We start from the raw sequence: 24565 nt of genomic DNA, 5'->3' as shown, positions 1-24565 counted from the left end.
TTTGTTGTGTTATCTCATTATTATCATTCTCTTGTTGTTTGCTTGGGGACCATTCTCAATAATCTTTGTTGCTCATTTTCCCCACAACCAGTAATTTCCCTGAACATTAAAATTGGACTCCAACTTTACCCAAAAAGATCCTATAAGCATTAATATTAACAAAGTAATGGTCATAAGACAAGTTTTATTTTACCTGACAAAAACAGAATGATATAGTGCCTCTACTAAAGCAAATTCTTCATCCTGATAGCTCCTAACTTTTTTCTGGATCTATTTTTTCCACATGACTCATATTATCTGTGAGGGGATAGTTCCTAATTGCTTTTCAATGTATGTGGGTCTCTCTTGTGCCTCTGTCCAAATCTGAGTAAGCCTCTTTCTCTGATTTCTCCTCATACTGGAGTACTGAATACCTTTCTCCTCTCTTTCTGATTCAAGTCCTTTCTTCTCTTTCCAGTCTATATCTGGCACTGGACTTTTAATGAACTTGGTTCCTTATAAATTGTACATAGGGATGGAAGTCTACAGACCAGTATCTATGTTTGCATACCTCTCTAAGTTTCTGTTTCTGTTTCCTGAATGTCTTCTGTTTCTGTGCCCCATTCCTCCACCCTTACTTTCAATTCCTGCTTCTTTTTAAATGCCAAACTCTAATAATATGTGACTTCTATTATCAGTTGGATGTCAATTGAGTAATCCTCACTTATGCTTTCCAAACAAGATGGAGAATAAAGAGAGTCCATATCTTGCAGGAGATTCCACAAGTGAATCAGGAGATGGAGAATAGGAAGCGCTTACTCTGGCTATAATGTCCTTTTGCCTTTAGGAACAAATAGAGTGAGTGCAAAATGCTCTGTCTGACTTTTAAAACTCATCATTTAAACTTATCCCAACTTACTTTTCCAGCCTTGTTGTACATTACTCCCTTTTCTGCAGAGTTTTTTGAGAGCAGGAACTGTTTCATTTTTGACTTTATACACCCAGTGTCTTGCATAGTTTCCATAGTTCCATAGATTCACAGTAGGTCCTTAATAAAATATTTGTTGATTAGTTGATGCCTGGACATACCTTTTATACAAGCAACTTCCAGAAAGTAAGAGAAAGAAGAAACTTTAAAGAGCTTTTAGTTCTTATTTTACAGGTAAGAAAATATTAGTGACTTCTTCCAGCAAGGAGGACCTACATCTCCACATATTCTTTAGTTCCTCTCCCCATCCCAAGTCATGATCCAGGAAATCAACACTTTTGGAGAAGAGACCTTCTAGTCCTATCAATTACCCACCAACTGTTACCAAGAGCCAGGTAAACTAGCCTAGCTAACGCAGCAAAATCCCCTAGGAGAGAGACAGGAAGCATATGCCTGAGTCAAACTGCCTCCAGGATCATAACCACCATCTTCTTCTGACTCTCATAGAAAAATCACAATCACTCTTAATGCCAGTTTCCTTATAAAAATGGGAATAAGATTGTTATATGGATTAAATTAGATAACATGTATAGTGCTTTCCAAATCTTCAAATGCTAGCTGTTATTAATAGATATGTAATAGATACTATTATCTCTAGTTTACAGATGATGCTCAGACAGGTTAAATCCCTTGTCCAGAGATACAAAGTTAGTATGTATCTGAAGTAGAACTAAGCTCTTTTGAATTCCAAATACAATACTGTTCTAAAGCACATTGCCTTTCTATTAGCAATATTTTAAAATTTATCCCATCACCAATTAATTAATTAATTATGCATCCAGATTCCAAACTCTTATCAGAGAAAATTAAGATAAAAAAAATTCCCTATTCAACTGCTTCTCTTATTATCCTAGATGCATTAATTTTATCTGTATAGAAGCTTTTCAGTTTCACATAATGAAAATTAACTATTTTTTAAATCATCTCTATCCTTTGTTTGGCTAATGTAAGAAATAAACTATCTTACCAAAAACTCCACTGACTCACTGATGAATGCAGGAAAGATTTATTTTACATTCTTGCAAGAATACAATGTTTGCCTAAGAAGAAACACCTTTGAAAATCGAAAGGCAGCATTTTATTTTCTATCCTGAAGCACAAGTCCTTCCCTTGATTCCCTATTAATTGGATGTCACAGAAATTACTCAACGTGAATCTCCATCCCTCATTACATAGCCAGTTCCTGCCCCAATGGAGCTTACATTCTAGGAGGGGGAAAGTAATAGAGGAGGACTAAGGATAAAGAACAAAAGATTCTTTTCAAATTTTAGGCCAATATCTCTTTACAAAAGTCAATTCCTGTCCCTGTAAAGAACTTACATTCTTTTGGGGGAAGACAATCTCCATCCTTGATTATTCCTTGATGTCCTTGTGAGTTTCAGTTTTCTAATTTAAGTTTAATTTCTCCAATTTAATTTTCATAATTGTAGAAACCAAATACCCATCCATTTCTCACAACTAAGGATATATCTCCCACTTATAGCTGTCAGAGATATATGATTTGCTTTACTTTTAATTTTTTTATAATGTGTCCTTTAATATTAAAGTCATATCCATTTGAATATATTGTACAATTTGTTTTAAGATATTGTACTAAACTTAATTTCTTTCAGTCTGCTTTCCAGGGGTTTGTTATGTTTAATGATATTAGGAGAAGACAAAAATAGAAGGAAGGAGGCTTATACTAAAAAGGAAAGAAGAAAGAAGAAATAAATTATTATTGCATAATAGAAGTACATAAGATAAAGAGGAAGAAGTGATAGAAAGAATTATGCAACTGGAATGAGAGAAAGATAGTGATATAAGAGGGAGACGAGGAAAAGTCATAATGAAAGAAAGAGAATTGTCATAAATAAAATATATTGGAAGAGAGAACATGAAGGGAAGATTAAAAGGAAAGAAGAAAGAATATAAACCTGGGATTGAGAATAAGGTGAAGAGAAAAAGTGTGAGAGGAAACAATCTGTTTTGCAAGATCATAAATGTCAAGCTTATTCCCTTTCTTTTACCACTTTCTTGTTTATAAAGGAGAGGTAGGAATAAAAAGAGAACAAGGTACAAGAGAACAGAATGGAGGGACATAGCTGTTAAATTTAAATTAATTAAGCAATTAATTTTTATACATTTAGCAATAATAACCATGAATGTAAATGGAATGAACTTGCCTTTAAATGGGAGAAGGCAACAGAATGGATTTAGAAAGCAGGATTTAAAACATTAATTGTTCATATTTAAATTGAACTAATATAATAAAAATGTCAATGCTACCTAAATTAATTTACTTATTCAGCACTACACTAATAAAATTCCCAAAAGAATATTTTATAGAGCTAGAAAAGCAATAGGAAAATTCATATGGAGGAAAAAAGTTCAATAACTTTTAAGGCAATAATTTTTTAAAAATAGGAAAGAAGTGGGTATGTGATTACCTCACCTTGAACTATTATAAAATGGCAATCACTAAAATGATTTGATATTGGTTAATAAAAAGAGAGGTTAATCACTAAAATAGATTAGGTAATATAATTTTCTCTAATAAAGACATCATTTCCAAGACATATAAAGAACTCATTCAAATTTATATGATGATTTATGTGGATAAATGGTCACAGGATATTTAGAAAGAGTCAATTTTAAAAAGAAGAAATCAAAAAATCAACAACCATATAAAAGCTTCTCTAAACCAACAACAATTAGAGAAGTACAAATAGAATAATTTTGAAATCCAGCGTCATATCTCTCAAACTGACAGAGATAATACAAGAAGAAAATTATAAATGTACAAAAGTACAAATGTTGGAAGGGCTGTGGAAAATCAGGCACATTACTGCCACACTATTGGCAGAATTGTGACTTGATTCAGTCCTTTCTGGAAAGCAATTTGGAACTATTATCAGAGAGTTTCCAAGCATCCTTTGTGACAACTGCAACAAAGCTTATACCCCAAAGAACACACAGAAAGGATAAAGATTATAAAAATATTTAATACAGCTTATTTCATGGTACCGAAAGATTGGAAATCAACAGACTGGCCTCTTATTGGGGAACAAAAAATGTTTCATGAACTATAATTGTTACCTAAGAAAATGGACAATCCAAAGAAAAGTGAAATGATTTTTATGAACTGATACAGAGCACAGTAAACAAAACTAAGAGCACAATTTATATAATGATAATATTATAGAGAAAAACAAAGTTTGACATACTTCATTGATGAACCATAGGTACAGAAAAATGAAACTGAAACAGTCCACTTAAATAAAGAGGTGAAGAAGAATGCAGAAAAGAACAAACATTTTCAGATACAGATAATTTAAGAATTTGGTTTTTTTAAAAAATGTCTACATAGTTTAAATATCTACACAGATATTTTTTGAGGGAATTTGTTTTTAGTTTGTTGTAAAATTTAATGGAGAAGATAATGAAAGGAACAATTTTTTTAAATGATACAAAAAAACAAAATAATAAGATTGCTTGTTTAATACTAATAATTAATTAAAATTGTGATATTGTGTGTGATTTATGTGTCAATGTAGCTCTTCTCCCCTAACATATGGACTGAATTTAATCTCAGGAGTTTTGTCTAATAATTGTATTTATGGTACATTGCTCTCAGTTATGTGAAGTTCAGAATGTGGCTTGTGTCTCTTTTTTATTTATTTTATAATTATAATTTTTTGACAGTACATATGCATGGGTAATTTTTTTTTACAACATTATCTCTTATATTCATTTTTCCAAATTTTCCCCTTCCTCCCTTTACTCCCTCCCCTAGATGACAGGCAAGGCCATACATATTAAATGTTACAGTATATCCTAGATACAATATATGTGTGTAAAACCAAATTTCTTGTTGGCTTGTGTCTCTTAAGTGTTCTTTGTGAGCATAATGAGTCCAAATAAATAAATAGAAATGATTATTAATGGTACATAAATATTGGTGACTAATATTAAAGCCCATGAAGCAAAGCATAAATTTAATCCCCCATCTGGTTTGGAGTTGTTCCCTTCTCCCTCCTCCCCCAGAAGTCCAATATTAATCACTACAAACTCATAGCACCAATTGGTAAAGTTCCAGTAGTATGAATAAAGTCAAGGATCTGGATGAAAGGTAACTTCTGTGTATTTCCACTTATTTCCTTGAAATAGGAGTAATGACCCAAGGCGAATGATTTTTGGCTGATATCTCTTTGTATATATCATAATTTTTATTGCATTCAGCTTGAAATTCTGGATTATTGTGGTTCCTGAAGGTTCCAGTTTGAGTCTGAAACTTTTTAGTTTTCTCTTGGTAACTGCTACTAGTTCTAGGTTCGTTTCTCTTTACAGCAAAGTTTCTAATTCCATACACTCCCTACCCCATGCTCAAGTCACAACTAATGGCTTTACATGTATATGAATGCTCAAGCCTTTTTTCCAGCCACCATAAGCAGGACTCCTTTGAAGATTGTTCACTTCTTTTCAATTGAATCATCTAAGCACACAAATGCTGCAAATGCAAGACATTTTTTTTTTATTTTTGAAGTGTTTTCACTATTGGTTTGCCTTTCCTCTCCCTTTTTTGCAGTTGGCACGAGTGAAGTACTAGGTTCAATTAGAAAGGGCTGAGTTCAAATCCTACAACAACAATCACTAGCTGTGTGTCCTGAGACAAAGCATTTAACCTTTCTTAGTGTTGTAATAATGGGATGATAATGACAGCATCTACCTCACAGAGTTTTTGTGAGGCACAAACGAGATAGCATATGTAAAGCAGTTTGCACAACTTAAAATTCTATTTAAATACTAGCTATTATTATTGTTATTCAACAAAATTATTTAAAGTAGATTAAAAGTTCTTAATACAAATTAACATTCACCTAATCTGTGGAAGTCTATGTTATATTCCAGCAAATATAAAATACTTGTGGGTCAATAACTATGTGGTTGTGTTTCATAAATGTGATTATTCTTCTATCTTTAGATTATTTGAAAGAAGACCTACATAAGTATATCAAAGAAAATTTTCCTGAAAATGTTAAATTAATAAGAAATTATAAACGAGAGGGATTGATTCGAGGAAGAATGATTGGAGCAACTAATGCTACAGGTATGACATACTGTCCTTTTTTTTTTCTTGGCTAAATGGTCACATGTATCACAGAGACAGTGTGTGGGTACACTTAAAAGTCCACCAGTTCCTCCTTTGGCTTAAAGAGACAGTCATCAATTAAGTCACAGGAGATGCATCCAACCTTTGAATATCTCACACTTGATTCTGGTCCATCCCATAGATGTATGGGAATTTAACCAGGATTTGTTGTGTAGCCAAGCACAGTAATGCCATTTGTTATTATTTGCCTTTAAAATATCAATCCTTGTTGTTTGCTTGTTTTTTTTTCCTTTCTTGTAGTTCTTTTTCTTTTGATCTGATTTTTCTTGCACAGCATGACAAATATGGAAATATGTTTAAAGAATTGCATATGTTATTGTATTTAAATTATACTTTAACATAGTTAACATGTATTGGTCAACCTGCCATTGGGGGGAAGAGGTGGGGGGAAGGAGGGGAAAAGTTGGAACAAAAGGTTTTGCAATTGTCAATGCTGACAAATTGCCCATGCACATATCTTGTAAACAAAAAGCTATATTAAAAAATAAATAAATAAATAAAAATTAAAAATTTTTAAAATTGTATATGTTTAACCTATATCAAATTGCTTGCTCTCTTGGGGAGGGGAGAGAAAGGGAGAAAAATTTGGAATGCAAGATTTTTCAAAGGTGAATGTTGAAAACTATCATTGCATGTATTTGTAAAACTATTGAAAAAATAATATTAGCCTTAAATAAGCAGCAATTAATACTAAAATACAACTGAACATTGTTGCTTTGAAGTGTTAAAATGTGTGTGCTTCCACTGCTCAAAATGGCAAACACAAACTGTGACCTTAAACTTAGGGTCAGCTTTCCCCACAGTAGAGATATCTGCTTTCCATTTGGAGACATGATTCCCCTTATATACAAATCTGATTAAGAGATAATTATAAAATTTTCTAGCACAACTGACTCATCCTTGTGCCCTGGGATTCAGAGACCCCAAACATGCTTCAAAAGACAACTTAGTCTGTTTTTAATTTTAATAGGCTTTGGAAAATAGGACTGGTTTTTGTCATAAGCAAGAGAATTGCCAACAATACAAAATACAAATTACTTGTGACAGATTCTGTTCCATTGAGTTTGAGAGGAGATAGATTACAGAAGAGGGAATAGGTCTGAAAACAAATTAACACTAAATGAAATTTTGTTTTTACTTGAATGAATGCATCTGAACTTAATCCTCTGCATGGCTTTTTGTCTGAACAGCAAAAATCAAGAACTGAAATGTTACTAGTTCTTATTGGCTTAGAATTAATTCAACTTTTCAAATCAAATACTTTCTAGTCCTCTGAGCCATTCTCAGCCTTCAATTGTCCTCTCCATCCTGACTTTTGGTTTCTTAAGATGCACTGAAAAATTATCATGTCTCTTTAAAAGTCTCCTCTATGTTTAACATTACTTCTCTGCATTTCTTTGATTTCCCTTTACCAAGTCTTGTTTTTGAATTGTATTTTGAATTGAAAACTGAAAAATGTCCCTGTTGGAGGTTAACAGAGAGACTTAGACTATAACTTTTTCTTCAATAATCCTTTTGTGATGTTGAGTTGATTTTCAGAAGCCTCCTACACATAAAATTTCATCAATCTTTACCCCTTTTAATCTAACCAAGACAAGATGAGGTTAAAGTAATGAGAAAGAAAAGTACCTCATTAATTTGTGGCAGTTAAAACAACATGTGTTTAGAATTTAATCACATTAGCCAAAAATCATTGGTTTGTGAAGCTTTTTAGTATTGTTTATTCTATCTCCTAGTAAAAAGTTAATCTTCAATAAGTTCCAACTTTATTAGATTCAATAAATATTTATTGAGGATTTATGTGATAGATGCTATAGATAGAAAGATGAATTAAATCCAATCTCTTTTCTCAAGATATTTACTGTCTAGTAGAGGAGATGACAAAGATCTGTATATCTATAGTTCAAATTAGGGCCTGGTTTCAAAAACAAGATACTCCATCTCTTGGCTCCAGACATTTTCTCTGGCTGTGTCCTATGCCTAAAATACTCTTTCCCTTCCTTAGTTTTTTTCAAGTGCAAACTAAAATCCCCTCTATTTTAGGAAAATTTTCTGATTCTTCTTAATTTTAGCAGTTCCTTCTGTTAATTATTTCCTATTTATCCTACATATAGCCTATTTATACATATTTATTTGTTACCTCCCATATTAGATTAGATAACTATTTGAGGTCAGAAATTTTTGTTATATCTTTTTATATCTTTAGTACTTAGTATAGTTCCTGATACATAGCACTACAAAGTAGGTGCATAGTAAGCACATAGCAAGTGCTTAATAATGTTTATTGACTGACTGAATGGCAATTGTCTAAGGGAGTTCCAGAAAAAGTGCTGTGAAATATTTGAGGGACTTCATTATAGAAACTCCACCTGAGTAAGTCTGGAAATATGGGAAAGATTTCACATTGACAATGTGAACAAGAATGGAACTGAAAAATTTCAGGAGTTAGGGATAATATGATTCCTTCAATTAAGAAAAAGGGAGATTTTCCAACCTTTAGAAAAGCAGTTAAGTTTTAGAGTGTCCTAAGAGACTAGACATGTTGATCACAGTAGCTATACTAACTCCTGTCTTTGAAGAAGCCAGGGTCTACCCAGGTAGACAACTTGTGAGGATAAGTAATTGGAAGAAAGTGTAATATTTGCATATACTAATCCCTTCTTCCTTGGGGCAAACCATGACTTCTAACATCCTAAAAATACTGCTACAAAATGAGTAGCATTGAAAAAAAGCTTTGATCCAGTATACTAAAAAGCCAAAATGTCATCTTGTCAACAAAGGTCCATAAAGTCAAAGTATTGTTGTTGTTGTTGTTGTTGTTTTTCCCCCAGAAGCAATGTATGACTGTGAGAGTTGACCTATAGGCTCAGTGCAGGCAGAATTGACACTTCTGAATTGTGGTGCTAGAGATTTTTGAGAGTCCCTTGGACAGCAAGATCAAATCAATCAATATTTAAATTAATTCAGATTATTCACTGGAAGTTCAAATACTGAAGCTGAACATTAACCACTTTGCTAACATAAATGCAAAGATATGACTCATTTAGAAAAGCCCCTAACATTGGGAAAGATTGAAGGTAAAAGAAGAAAGTGACAGCAGAGAATGAGATGGATAGATAATGTCATGGAAACAAAGAACATGAACTTGGACAAACTTCCAAGAAATGATGAAGTATAAAAAGACTAGGAATGCTGTGGTCTGTGAGATCACAAAGAGTTGGATATGACTGAACAACTGAAAAACAATAACATAATTTAGGGTCTTTGGAAGAATATTTTTTCAGTTGCTAGTGCAAAAGCTGAAGTCAAGAGGTTTTTTTATAGTTTGCAAATTTTTGCTTCTTTTGTTTCTTGAACTTATCCATATTTATCAACTTGTTTTCACCATTCTCCCCTTGCTCATGTTTGAATTGAAGTCACTAAGCTTTGTAGCTTATGTTAGATTAAGTTAGAAGGCCTTGAGTTATTGATGGCATTTCTCTTATCATCCTTTGCAACAAATATTAATACATAAATTTCAGTTATCTTCATGGTGATCTTTGGACTTAATGCTCATTGTGAGCATTACAAAGCGAGATGACTAAGTATCCTATGAAATGATGTTTGTGTTATCCTTATATACACGATGGAACCAACTCCATGGAAAATCTATTTAGATTTCTATTTAGCCACTCTTTCCTTATATTCTTTCTCTACTGTTCCCCTAAATGAATCATTTTACAGGGAGACAATTACTTACCACATATATTTGTCACTGTTGTGGAGAATGTCTTTCACAGAGTGGATTCTCTTTAATTGGAGGGGTTCTTCAGATAATCTTATTTGCAGAACCCCTTATTCTGATTACTTCAAGCCCGAGAAAACTATAGAATTTTATTAATCATGTTTATTCTGCCTAAAAGAATTGTTCCTAACACAGAATAAACTGGAGGAATTAGAATATGTAGTTGGATGCACAGCCCATTGAGCTAGTTTACAAATACACACACACACATAAATACATGTATATAAACGTATATATCTATGTCTATCTTTATCTATATATCTTAGACAAACACTTCGGATAGACAATGAACGTCTAGAATTAAATAGACATAAAATAAAAGGTGATTTACCCCATATCTAGTAACATTGTTGGGCAGATTAGAATAGTGCCTCTATGAATGTTGAATCTGTGTTGGATTCCCTTAAGTGGACTACAGTGGTGGAAAAGAGTAGGTTCATCATTTATGTCTTGTGCAATACATAGTTGATGCAAGGTTCTACATAATGCATATGTTTTACATAATGCAATAGGCAAGGGAACACTTCAACTACCGTCCTAAATTATTGACAAACAGTTGAGTGTTTACCCTATGCCATCCACTGTGATCAGCACTAGATTATCAAAGAAGTGTAAGACATATTCCCTACTCAGAGAATTACTGGAGGGATAACTGAATGCTGCACCCCATCATTACTGTTGATAACCTCTCTAGATCCTTTCCACACTGACCTTTTTTCTGGAAAGTAGATTCTCTCAGGAGGTAGTGGGAAGCCTTTAAATGGAGCTGGATGACAGCTTATCAGGAGCAGTGAGAACAGAATTCTTTAAAGTGGAGGCTGGATAAAGAGACCCATGAGAGTCCCCTCTCATGTGATGAGGTAGCTTGCTGCTTAGCAACTTGAGGAGTTTCTGAAATAAATGATGCTGAGGACATATTGGATCAATAGCTTTGTGTAGGGTCAGACAACCAGAGATGCACCCAGCTCCAACATTGGTGCAGCAATCAATAATAGTATGAAAGTATTCCAGATTCTGCCTAGAGTTTACTATGGAATCAGCTGGATTTAATTCAATAATTTGTCAAAGTGAGATGGCAAACACCTAATTGGGCCTCAACTCCTTATCTCTAAAATGAGTTAAGGAGGGAAAGGAATAAGGATTTATAGAATATTACTATATGTAAATCACATCAAATGAGATAATTGTAAAGTATTAGTGCCTGGTACATAATAACCACTACAAAAATGTTATTTATTATTATAAGTGCTTTATAAATATTTCTTTGTCTGATCCTTACAACAACCTTTTGAAGTAAGTACTATTATCATCCCCATTTTACATTTGAGGAAACTGAGGCAGATAATGGTCACACCACTTTTAAATATCTTTCAGATTCAACTCAAGTCTTACTGACTCTAGAACTGGCACTTTACCTGCTATATCACTAGCTGAGATAATCCCTGAGGTCCCTTCTTTACTCTAAATCTATGATCCTATGAACTGGGATCCTAAATCAGTATTCACTTTTAAGTGACTGATTTATGATCATGGAAATCTTGCTTTTTGATTTATACAAGTTTGTGGAGTTTGGAGAGATTGGACCCATATCTTACCAAGATATTGAGCTTTTACTGTAGATTACTGGAGGCAGTACTTCAGCTAATTGCTAGCCAAAAACTTAGAACTCTATTGGCTTACTCCCTGTTCTGCACACACAGAACTTCTCCTACTTTCATATATTTGCATTAGTTGATCCCCATAGAAGGAAAACCCTCCCTCCTCACTTTTACCTCTTGGAGTCCCTAGTTTTCTTCAAGACTCGTGCAAGCTACACCTTTTTCATGAAATCTTTTCTAGTCCCTTTCCATCTAGTTACAAGGGCACCCTCTTTTAAAACTACTTTGTATTCATATTGTGGATATGCTGTGTGTGTATGTGTATATGTGTGTGTGTGTGTGTGTGTGTGTGTGTGTGTGTGTGTGTGTGTGTATGAGTTGTTTTCCCCATTAGAATATAAGTTCTTTGAGGACAGGGAACTGTTTCAGTTTAGTTTTTATGTCTCCTCAATTAGCAAAGTTCCTTTTATAAAATAAATCTGAAAACATTTAATAAGTATTGCTTGCTCGATTGATATAGCTACAAGCAAATTAACCTAATCTCCTATATTTGCAATCATCCCGTTGCTATGGCCACTTAGTTCTCAGGGATAATCACATTCAGCTCTATATGTTGCCATGGAAACTTTGGAAGAATCAGACACAGAGCTGCCTGTGCAACTAAATTGGAATATGGCTTAAATTCTTTAAGACAGCTTTATATACATATATGTAAGGTTTTAAAAATTATAACAATTCCATGTAATACTTTGCATGTAATACTTGATAAATGTTTTCCCATTCATTCAGTTCATTTCTTCCAGGAAACCTCCTTTGATTACAGTGATCTCTCTTTTCAATATTATAACACTTATCACACCATTAAGACTTTATTCTGTAATATCATTATTGTTTTCTGATTGTTTTATATGTGTTAGACATGTGACAATAACTAAATTATGATCTCTTTGAGAGTAAGGATTTTCAATATTTCCTAAATAATCTAGCATAGTATGTGGTGCATCTTGGGCAATATTCTATTTAATTGATTCAAATCCTCTGTATTTCAAGACCTAACTCAATACTTATTTCACCTCCTCCATTCCAGCCTACTGTAACCTTTCTATTTTCAGCAACAACTTGGTTCTTTTTGCCTGTACTATTTTGCACTTACCATTAACAGCATATAACTTTGTATTAATTGTTTTGCTATTTAACTGTTGCAAACTCCTTGAATACAGAGGCTTTTTCTTGTACTTGTCTTGACCTCTTACATCACCAAGAGATCCTTGAGGGAAGATATGGTCTTAATTTTTCTTCATATCTTTAGCACTTAGCTAGCACAGTGCCTGTCATGTATCAGATGCTTTCTACATGTTTATCAATTGCTAATAATGCTGAACATAAACAAATCTATTTGTATTTGAATCTGATTGTATTTTAACATGGGTATTTTGGATCAAAGGAGTATTAGTATCCAAGTTGAATGTTATTGAATCTAGCAAACTTTTGGTTTTATGTTCCTAGGAGAAGTTCTTGTGTTCCTAGACAGCCATTGTGAGATGAATAAAATGTGGCTCCAGCCCTTATTGTCTGCCATCCAAAAAGACTACAGAATGGTGGTGTGCCCTCTAATTGATGCAATCAATGCTTACACTCTCAAGTATAAGCCATCTCCTATCCTTCGTGGAGGGTTCACCTGGAATCTACACTTTAAATGGGAGCTTGTCCCTCCATCTAATTTACAAGGACCAGAAGGAGTTGCTGCACCAATAAAGTAAGACTTCTCTTAAAAGATAGAAAACTAATCTGAAAAGAACAAACATTTTAATTTAGAGGGAATTACTTCAGCATCTTGTGCTTCTGAAACTCTTTGTGTGCATCTTTTCCAGAAAGATTCAGTGACCTAACATTTCACTACCACCTGGAAGGTTTTAGTTCTCCCCACATTTAACTCAAGATGAACTTCATAATATTGGTGCCCTTTCTAACTTCACAGATGTCTCAGTAATCATTAAAGCTCCAGTCAAGACAGGAAAATGGTTACTGACTTCAACTCTATCATTTTATAGATGAGGAAATTGAGGCACAAAGAGGATAAGTGGTTTCCCAGGGTCATATAGCTAATGTATAAGGCAGGATTTGAACTCAGGTCTTTATGTTGTCAAGTGCAGTGTATTCTATTATGTCAACTAGCTATCCTTATTTTGGATCTTATAGTCAGGTGCATATGAGCATATTAATCAAATGAATCATATGGCACTACTGCTGTAATTCTGCACAAAAGGTACATCTTGTCAAAGTCAAACAAAGAAATTTTCACTAAGGATTTATGGTTTACAGTTTGGATTGGAGTTAATATGACTTTCCCAATTCTTATTTTTGAAATTTTTGTTTCCAGTAATATATGTATATATGTAATTTTTACTGTTATTTCTTTGTTTTAAATGGTCTAAGTCTGAAGTTTGCAATTTCTCTGTTCCTGAAAACTTTCAATAGAAACAGCTTCTCATGGATACTATAAAAAGCAAAGCACTTTATAGCTGAAGCAATTGCTAGGGGGCAACCTTGGCTAAGTAATGCCAAAGCTATATGTAGATTTAAATCAAATACCAGAGGAATGGGGTCAGAAATGTTTTCTTTTTTTAAAAAATAGTAAAAGTAAGAGATATTGCACAGGTGAAAGATCATTTATGACTGTAAGAATTGGTCAAGGAGCTTTCTGTCTTGCAAGAAAGAAATTTTGCATCTTTCCTTATAGAGATATGAGATCTGAGCCCCCAAACTGCATCTTTTCTTCCCTCCCTATAAACTTTCCTCTTCTTGCTAGCTGAGAGGAGAAAAGGAACAAATCTGCAACAATTCTAGGTTAACTTCAAACCCAAAAAGTCAAGTTTACACTAAGGAGGCTATTGACAACTAGCTAAGTGAATTACAAAGAATAATTCTAATCAAGATCATTATATTAAGATTAGGTTTATAACAAACTGTAAAAGAAGAGGTTAAAATAAAGTTTAGAATAGCTGAGAAAGAAACTTAATTATATGACATTTTATTCTCTACTTCCCCCTTCCAACCCTTCCTGTTACTCTCTGAGAAAGGGGAAGGAGGAAAGTAGGGGGAGGGAGAGGAAATATATAATGTAGAAGTGAAAGTAGAAGAGAAAGCTTGAGATAGTAAGGAGGAAGGGAGAAGAGAAAACCAGGTTCCCTAGTAATTAATAAAACACTAATATAAACTCTTTAAATTTAAAATTAAACTTTTTTGTCAGTGTTTGTAACCTTGTATTATTTGATTCACAAAGGAGCAGGGATGGGGAAGAAGACTAATTAAGGACTATATAAAAGTGAAAAAGCAATTTGACTTTTTATGTTTTAAAAAGATAAACTCATCCAATTTTAAAATCAAGAATGGGAAGCACAAAAATATATAGGAGACTCTGTGTGTGTGTGTGTGTGTGTGTGTGTGTGTGTGTGTGTGTGTGTGTGTGTTCCACATAGTTTAAGGAATGGTAAAAGAAAAACTTGTTGACAGGGATGAAAGGAAAAATATGAGGCAAAAGAAACATTGTACTGTATATCAACATCTGGTACAAAGACAGTTTAAGGTAGTAGCAGACAATCCATGTTTATCCATGTTTATCAATGTTCAAAGCACTAACTATGGTAAAGTTATATTCAGGCTAGAATATAGCTAGATAGTCTAATAGACCTTGCTGAAACAGGACCAAGGATAGCTCCTTAGGACTTGTTGAGTCAGTGGGGTTTCATATTCTGAAATACTACCTGCAAAAGTAAAGATATTTTAATTAAAACTGAAGAATAATGAAAGGAACACAATGAGCTTACCTTTGTCATATCCTAAATTCTTTTAGGTTTTAGGTTTCAAAGTGTTATCAACTCTTATAATTTCCATTAGAAATAAATGCTCATTAGTTTTTGTAATACCTCCCCCTACTCCCATTAAACTTTAAAATTTGGTTCATTGGTTTGCTATACCATTTTATTGCTGTCATTATAATCTTTTAACTTAGTCAGGAATTAACTGTTTTAGCTAGTTTTCAAGTCTCCTTAACATGGGCATAGCTTTCTAGGCTTGGGGCTAATTTAGAATCATTACTCTTTTTCTTCTCTTAGCTGGAAGGAAGAAGAAAAGCTATAGAGAGAAAAGATGTAGCTTTACATGACCAGGTTTATCTATGAGATAAGATGAAGGCTTTACCCTTCTTTCATGTTCGGCTACCTTAAACGGTTTTTCATATTTTTCTTTATTTCTTTTCTAAAATTTATTTTATCTGAAAAAACAGTAAGAAAAACAGAAAGGGAATATGAAACAAAACAGAACAAAAGAAAATAAAACATTGTCACATACCCTGTAGAACATCAGGAAGGATTCAAATTTTTTTCTTGTTTTTCTTTGTTTTCCAAAACAAAATAGTTTTCCTGCATTATTATGTCGAGGTTCTCTTTTTGGGCACAACTTTCTTGCAGTCCAATTATTCTTATATTTTTTCTTCTTGATCTGTTCTCCAGATTTGTCATTTTTCTTATGTTTCACATTCTGTTCAATTTTTTCTTTCTTTATAATCTGTTTTGTTATTTCTTGTTCTTTTATAACTTCACTGGTCTCCTCTTTCTCAATTCTAATTTTCAAAAAGTTATTTTAATTTTGAGACTCTGAACCTCCTTTTCTAGTTTTTTCATAATCTTGTTTTGCTTTTTTTTTCTCAATGTCTCACATTTGATTTTTTAATTCTTTTTTGAATTCTGTAAATTCTCTCTAGGCAGGGAGCCATTTCACATTACTCTTGCAATAGAAGACTTTTTTTTTAAACTAAAGTGTTCTTCTCTGAAGATGAACCCTAATCTTCCTTCAATAGTGGGGTTCTTTCTTCTTTGCGAGTTCATTTTTTAAAAATAAGAGTTATTCTTCTAATCGTGGGGTAGGGAATTGATGCCTCAAGCTTCCCTTTAGCTCTCCACTCTGACCAGGAATCTCAAACCAAGAGTTCCATCATCCTGCAAGTATTCACAGCCAGTAGTTCCCTACCCAGCTGCTTCTTCACTCACAGGCTGCTGGTTCATTCTCACCCAGGGCTGTGTCTCAACAGCGCAGCTGGGCTTGGTGTTTCCAATCAGTGGAGGTTCACTCAGTCTTCCAGGACCCAGACCCCAACTAGACAAATAGTCTGGAAGGTCAAAGGCTCTGTGATTCAAGCTCCAACCACACCCAGGTTGCTCTCCTGCTTAGTGTTTCTGTGGAGCTAGCCCAGTGGTGTTTACACTTCAAACCAGTTAATCCCCAAATTATATGAATTTATATAATTCATATAATGAAATTATAATGAAGTCTTTCTTCATATCTTCTACGGTTGTCTCTGGAGGACCTCTGTTTTGCCTCAAGTCTTCTTGATTTTTCACCAGTTTATGTTGGCCTTGAAGTGCAAATTTGTTCTTTTTTGGGAGGAAATCAGGAGAGCTTGAAATTTACCAACCTATTCTGTCATCTTCAGAGAATTCTCCCCCAAATATTTTTTTGAAAGAGCTTTTACTATTACAAAAATACCCCATCTAATGTCATTAATTAGTTCTGTCCCCAAAAAATATTAAAAAAGATTAGAGGGGATAGTTTAATAAAGTAAATAACACATATGTTATTGATCTAATAATGTTAGTGTAATATATTAGTGGGTTTGGGTTATAGCATATTAATGACATTATGGAATGATTTTGATTGAATTGTTTTGGAAAAACAATTATACGTATTGTAGTTATATTGACTACAGGAAAACAAGAAATTAGCATAACAAAAGTCAAATTAAAAAGTTACAGAGAACTAGATATTAATTTTTTATTTAGATTTTCTTTTTATTCAATCTCTTTTTCCAGATCTTGTCTATAGAGTCAGCTTCTTCAGTTGTAATTTGTGAATCAAATTTAAGTATTTTAGCCAAAATAGATACTAGGTTTTTTTGGTCATGCTCAAATCTGCTTTCTAGCCTCAGTTCTGGATCTGGTAGCTATTGGCTTGTTAAAGATATTTCTAATCTGATTGACTCTTCAAAAAGTCTTTCTTTTGGTCTCAACATGTTTCAAGAACATTATGCATTTCCTATGCATAAGCAATTGGTTATATTTTTCCTTCGTTTTCCAATTTCTCTTTGAGAATTGTTTTGTTTTCAAAATGGTATGATCTGGGGCAAAATCTGTTCATTGCCATTCTGGTCTAAAAATTTTGTAAATTCCTGATCCAGATTTGTGTCTGAACAACATGACTGTGGACTTAAACCTAGTTGGAAGTTCCAGTAGATTGTTGCCAGTCTCTGCCACTTATCAATCAGCTACAAAACTGCAGATTCTGAGTAGACAAATTGCAAGATTCCTTTTGGTCTGGGATTGTTGTTCTGCTATTCTAATGCAGGCCTCAAACTTAAGTCACAGACTAGAAATGAGTCTCTGCTTTGTTTTTGAGGTTATAATGACACAACTAGTATTGCTCCTAAACTTGTTCCCTGATTACTGCATAATCTGGGGCCTATGACCACTCTTCATCCTAAAATCCTACTCTAAGTGCAAGTTTCCTCCTGAGTCCAGGAGTGTGACTCCTGGTTGTGTGATGTGTGAACTGGAACTGGGTAGTGAGCAACAGAACTACCATTTGGTTCTCCCACGTCCTGCACAAGTTTGGAGTCCCCTGCTCCTTCCTTGGTGCTTACTGCCCTGGTACAAAATTTTATTCCTAGAGTTGTAATGCTCTAGATAGCATGCTTTTAGAGGGATTTTATCCCCAGAGTCTGAAGACTCTCTTGTCTGTCTTCTTATGCAGATATGGATTAGAAAAAATAACTCAGTATTATTTTTCTCATGGATTTCCTGATTGAGACTTGGTCTGGTGTATTTTCTAGAACTTTGAATTCCAATCTCTCAAGCATATTGACTAGTCTTCCTTTTTTCCTTCTCCTGGTTTCCTGGGCTAGAAAAGGTATTTTTCCTATCGATCTTCAAAGAATCTTTAGTAGGCTGTAGGCCTTTCTATATTAATCTGGGAATTGCCAGCTCTACTTTCTTGGAACTTTCCCTGGCTCCAGTCTCTGTAGTTTTTTCATACCTTTGACTCATTCCTTTGTTTCTTAATTGATTTTCCTGAAGCAACTTTACTAGCAGGTTATTGTAGTTGACTTTGCCCTTTTGATTAAGTTTGATTTTTCCAATTATTTCTGTAGAAAGCATCTAAGTTCCAATGGCTGGAAACTATCAGATGGCATAGGGCTATGAAGTCTAGACTACTGAGATCCTGCAGTAATGCACTACTGGGTCATGCATTAATGACCCAGAAGATAGGTCTTATTTTTCCATTCAAAGACTATGCATGACTCCTTTAGATTGTGTATCATTTTCCAATTAAAAGAAAGTTTAAAATAATAATAGAATTTGAAACAAAAAAGTGAAATTTCAATAAATATTCATTAAGTACCCACTATATACAAAACTGAAGATGCAGCAGATTTTAGATTAGTCTTTCAAATTTCTCTATTTCTATCAAAGGAAATCTCTTCATTGCCTTCTCCACCCTCATCCCCAGCCAGCCAATTCCCAAATCCTTTCTATTCTACCTGAAAACAAATTTTTGATATATCCCTTTTTCTCCATAAACATACTATTCTGATCCAGGCTCTCATTACCTCTCAACTGGACTGTTATAACACAGCTAAGTTCTGATTATTACCAGTAATGAATTTCATGAAGTGGTTATATTATTTGAATTTGCACTATTTGAAGCTATAATTATATAAAATATGGTCATTGTTCCAATCCACTGGAAACATGCAGTGCAAGTTCAAACAATATAATCTCTTTGGGAGATTCATTATTCCTCCTAATCAGAACTCAGCTAATTTTCTAGTTGGGCTTCCTGTCTCCAATGTCTTTTCTTCTTTAAACTGTCCTCAGCATAGTTGCAAAATTGATACTCCTAAAATATAAATTTGAACATGTCACTATGATAATCAAAAATCTAGAGGAAAATACAAAATGCTCAGAATTGGCAATTAAGATACCAAGAAATCTGTTTCCCACTAATTTTTCTAGTCATTTCATGTTATTCCTTTTCATACATTTTATATTCCAGCTCAACTAACTTGTAAACTACCTTCCATCTTTTACTGCCATGTCTTTCTGGCATGTATACTTTCTTTATTTGTCCCCCTTAGAATCCTTATTTTTCTTCAGCATAGCTCATCTGCCATATTCTTTCCTTCTCCTTCCATTATTAAAATAATTTTGAATTTTACTTATCTATGTAAATATTGTATTTCTGAAGTAAAATGTGAGCTTCTTGAGAGACAGTTAAATTTTTGTCTTGTATCCTCACCATCTATCATAACTCTTTGTGTATATTATGCACTTAATATTTGTTGGATTGAATAAGACCAGATTTTCCCTGGCATGGAGTTTATAATCTACTAAGAGAATAAAACATAAATGTAAGTAGATATATTGTTGTTTAGTTGTTTTTCAATCCTATTCAATTCTTTGGACCTGTTTAGGGTTTTCTTGACAAAGACACAGAAGTGGCTTGCTATTTCCACCTCCAGTTCATTTTACAAAGGAAGAAACTCAGATAAACAGGGTTAAGTGACTTGTCACACAGCTAGTAAGTGCCTGAAGACAAATTTGAGTTCGGGAAGATGAGTTTTCCTGACTTTAGACCCAGATCTGTCCATTGTACTAGCCAGCTACTCCTAAGTGAATGTAGTCCATATATTTCATGACAAAATGGTTTGTGGGATTAGTAGTAGATCTACTAATAGATTTGTGCCTCAGCTCTTTGCTCACTGGCAAAACTGACATGGCTTTACAAAGTCATTCAGCTGTCTCCAAAACCAGCAGCAAAGACAAACTCACTACCAAAACTCACTACTGTATCAGAACATATTTTTCATAGCTTTTTAATCTCTGTCTTTGGTGCTCATTTCCAAATGCAACTTTCATTTAAATTAACATATATTTAGAGATAATGTGATTTAGGAGAAAGAAAGCTGAAGTCAGGAGATCTGGATCCTAATTCCACTTCATACATTCAAAAGCTATTTGACTATGGGAGTCAAGTCATTTAACTTCTCAGAACTGGTTTCCTTATCAGTAAAATATAATAAAATGTGTACTATTCACTTCACAATGGTGTGAGGTAACTTCTTTGAAAATCTTAAAATTTTCTATAATAGCATATATTTAAAAGATCCAAGACCTACGGGTCAGCAGAATAGTCAAACAGGGGAAAAAAAAAATTCCAGCCACAGGACAGCAACAGAGATTAAAGTAATCTCACTCCAAAATAGGGGACAAAACAAAGTCAGGTACATTTTTCCTGTCCTGGGAATGGAACTTAATTGGATTGCTATATGAATGTTACTCAGAATAATTTCATATACTAGTTTCAGTGTGTATAGTATAAGTTGAAAAGATTCCCATTTAGATTTTGCTTAAAGTTTTTTGATTTTCTTAATGGAAAATCTATATTTTGGATACTAATTTGTCATGAAAAATAATGCTTATAAATCTGTGGGTGGTAAGCCAAAGAGTCAGCATTTTAATCTTCAGTTACACATTTCACCCCCAACCCTGTGACCATCATATTACCGCCATCTAGAGACAGCATGACTAAATTGAAGGCATAAACTAAAGTCAAACAGATTTAGCTCTTCACAACAACACAGTGAATGATCCAAGACATTTTAATAGACTCAGGATGGAAAAATGTTTTTCCAATCTAGAGAAAGAATAATTGGAGATGAATGCTGATCAAGGCATACCATTTTCACCTTTTTGATATTGTTTTTTTCTTTCTCATGGTTTTTCCTAATTTGATTTTTCTTTTACAACATGGCTAATATAGAAGTATGTTCAAAATGATAGCACATGTGTAACCTTTAACAGATTGTTTGCTCTCTTGGGGAGGGAGGAGGGAAGAAAAGGAGGGAGAAAAAAATTTGGAACGCAGTATCTTACAAAAGCAAATGTTGAAACTATTTTTTCATGTAATTGGAAAAAAACAAAATACTATTAACTGAAAAGAAAAAAAACTAAATAAAATAAAGTCATACAATAACACAAAAACTTTTAGCTCCAAATGATGAAAAACTCCCTAACAATTGGCATTGTCAAAAAGCAAAACTAGTTGCTTTAAAAAAGGATCTAGTGGGCTTAAGCAAGGTAGCAAATGACCCCTATTTGTGGATTATAGCACATATATTTAGAGCTTGATGCTATAGAAGTATTTGGATTCTGGCACAGATTGGACTAGATAGGATTTGTGGGTTTCCTTCTAAGGCTGTGAAGAAATTTTTAACAATTAAAGATGCCAGAAAGGAAATGGGTTCCTAGAGTTCACTGTCACTAGAAATGTTCAAGTAGAGGCTAAATAATAGTTGTCAGATAAAAGATCCCCTCTCTGAGGTCCCCTCTTAACTATCAGATTCCTTGGGTCTAACCACAATGGGCTAGAGAATTTAGATAATAGCATAAAACAAAGATTCTTTCTTGGGAAATTCTGGATTTGGAGGATTTTCAAAATCCTTATTGATAGAAAAAAATTCAAAAAATTTGAAGTAAAAAAACTGCTATTTTTGTCGTTATTTTGTTTTTTAAAAGCTGGGGGGAAATGGATTTTTTGAGGAGGAAATTTTGTTTTTGAGAGGAAAAATGGAAATATATATATATATATATATATATATATATATATATATATATATATATATATATATAAGCTATATAATACATGATTTTAGCACTCTGTCCAGATTTAAATTAACTGTTAGTTTCAAAACAAAAATGCATTAGGCATAATTTAGTTTGCTTATAAGATGATCACATTTTGAAGTTTTAGATTAATTTATTTAAATAACACATTTGCTACTGGAATTTGTTTAATTGTTTTGTTTGTTTTGTTGCAAATGGAGCTATAAACTGCCAAAGTTGGAAATTTTGTATTTTATATTTTTGCCCATTTAAGGGAAATAGCCATATCCTGAGAACAGATGAGGCTATCAATCAGCATTATTAGAAAGCAAAGAGAAATGTTACTAGAAAAGATTTTAAGTCCCTAAAATAGGTCAGATAGACACATTCATTTTCATTAAAAAAAAAAAAAAAAAAAGCTCAGATAAAAAATAAGGGGTGAAAGGGAATCCCAAATTCACTGAGTAGAACTTTTGTCTTATGAAATTCTATCTAATTAATCAGTTTTATTTTCTGAATGGTCAATATCAGTAGCTTGTTTCCTCTAATATTCTATTTTATATTAAAAGATAAAATGTGAATATATCTTAATTTAGGATATTAAAATAGCCTTATATTTTCATAGCTTATGTAATTTTTTAAAAATTTTGATGGAGTTCTTAAAATTGAAGTTTGGATTTGTTTCTATCTTTTTATATGTCATTATATTTCTTAATTTAGTATTATTATTTCCAAACAGAAGGTTTCCCACCTCCTTGTGCTGAAGCAGGTAAAAGAGAAATTATAAATTAAAGTTTTATCTGGAAGTATTTGTCTAGTAGTTTATTCAATATAAATAGTTGTATCTTATATGAGACAAAATGGATGAAAAATCTAGTCTGGATCAATTCAAATTCATTTACATAAATTTTGAAAGGTGGTTTAATATTCAGAATTCAGAGAAGCAAATTATCAGTTTCAATAAATAAATGGATTAATTAATTTGTAGCTCTTTAGAAAATTTAGTGTTTTTTTTAATATTTATTTTTAATGTACATTGCTTTATGAATCGTATTGGAAGAGAAAAATCAGAGCAAAAGGAAAAAACCATGGGAGAGATTTTAAAAAAAGCAGAAAAAAGAATAAAGCATTTGTTGAATTACATTCCATTTCCATAGTTCTTTTTTCTGGATGCAGATGGCATTTTCTAAACAAAGTCTCTAGAGACAGACAGCTTTGGATCATTGAACCACTGAGAAGAAACAAGTCTTTCGTAGTTGAACATTGCATATTCTTGCTATTATTGTGTGTAATGTATTCCTAGTTCTGCTTGTTTCACTCAGATAAGTTCCTGTAGATCTTTCCAGGCCTTTTAAAAGCATGTTCATCACTTTTTATAGTACAATAATATTCTATTACCTTCATATACTACAACTTATTCAGCCATTCCCCAATTGATGGGCATCTACTCATGTTCCAATTTTTTGCTACCTCAAAAAGAGCTGCTATAAATATATTTGCACATATAGATTCTTTTCTCTTTATGATTTCCTTTGGATACAAGCTCACTAGAGACACTGCTGGATCAAAAGATGTGCACAGTTTGACAACATTTTGGGTGTAGTTTCATATTATTTTCCAGAATGGTTGGATCAAGTTAGAACTCCATCAACAATATATTAGTGTCTCAGGAAAACTTAGGTTTATCCTTTTTTTCAACTCTAAAATCAATAATAGATTTTATCTTATTTTCTGCTCTGAAACTTTTTAGTGAGGAGAACAACAAATTCATCATTTCTTATCTCTAGAGGAGTAAATGAATGCTACTACAAACATCATTTCCATGAATCTTTTTTTTTATTAATAGTTTTTATTTACCAGATATATGCATGGGAAATTTTACAACATTGACAATTGCCAAACCTTTTGTTCTAATTTTTCCCCTCCTTCCCCCCTCTCCCAGATGGCAGGTTGACCAATACATGTTCAATATGTTAAAGTATAAATTAAATACAATATATGTATACATGTCCAAACAATTGTTTTGCTGTACAAAAAGAATTGGACTTTGAAATAGCATACAATTAGCCTGTGAAGGAAATCCAAAATGCAGATGGACAAAATTAGAGGGACTGGGAATTCTATGTAGTGGTTCATAGTCATCTCCCAGAATTCTTTTGCTGGGTGTAGCTGGTTCAGTTCATTACTGCTCTATTGGAACTGATTTGGTTTATCTCATTGTTGAAAATGGCCACATCCATCAGAATTGATCATCATATAGTATTGTTGTTGAAATATACAAAGATCTCCTGGTCCTACTCATTTCACTCAGCATCAGTTCATGTAAGTCTCTCCAGGCCTTTCTTAAAT

The 24565-nt window shown here is 33.2% G+C and overlaps 1 protein-coding gene across 2 annotated transcripts in view; it reads left to right on the top strand.

The window, feature by feature from the left end:
* The window catches only part of LOC141542825 (polypeptide N-acetylgalactosaminyltransferase 11-like), a 103947-nt gene that overhangs the window by 42406 nt on the left and 36976 nt on the right, over window positions 1-24565 (top strand). For both annotated transcript variants that reach the window (XM_074267434.1, XM_074267433.1), the window contains exons 5-6: window positions 5931-6056; window positions 13008-13257. In XM_074267434.1, the coding sequence (XP_074123535.1) occupies window positions 5931-6056; window positions 13008-13257 (376 nt within the window). The remainder of the gene's footprint in view (window positions 1-5930; window positions 6057-13007; window positions 13258-24565) is intronic.

Source organism: Sminthopsis crassicaudata, chromosome 5, assembly GCF_048593235.1.
Source record: "Sminthopsis crassicaudata isolate SCR6 chromosome 5, ASM4859323v1, whole genome shotgun sequence".
Lineage (NCBI taxonomy): Eukaryota > Metazoa > Chordata > Mammalia > Dasyuromorphia > Dasyuridae > Sminthopsis > Sminthopsis crassicaudata.
Note: the sequence above shows the minus strand (reverse complement) of the source record. Positions and strands in the feature narration are given on the sequence as shown.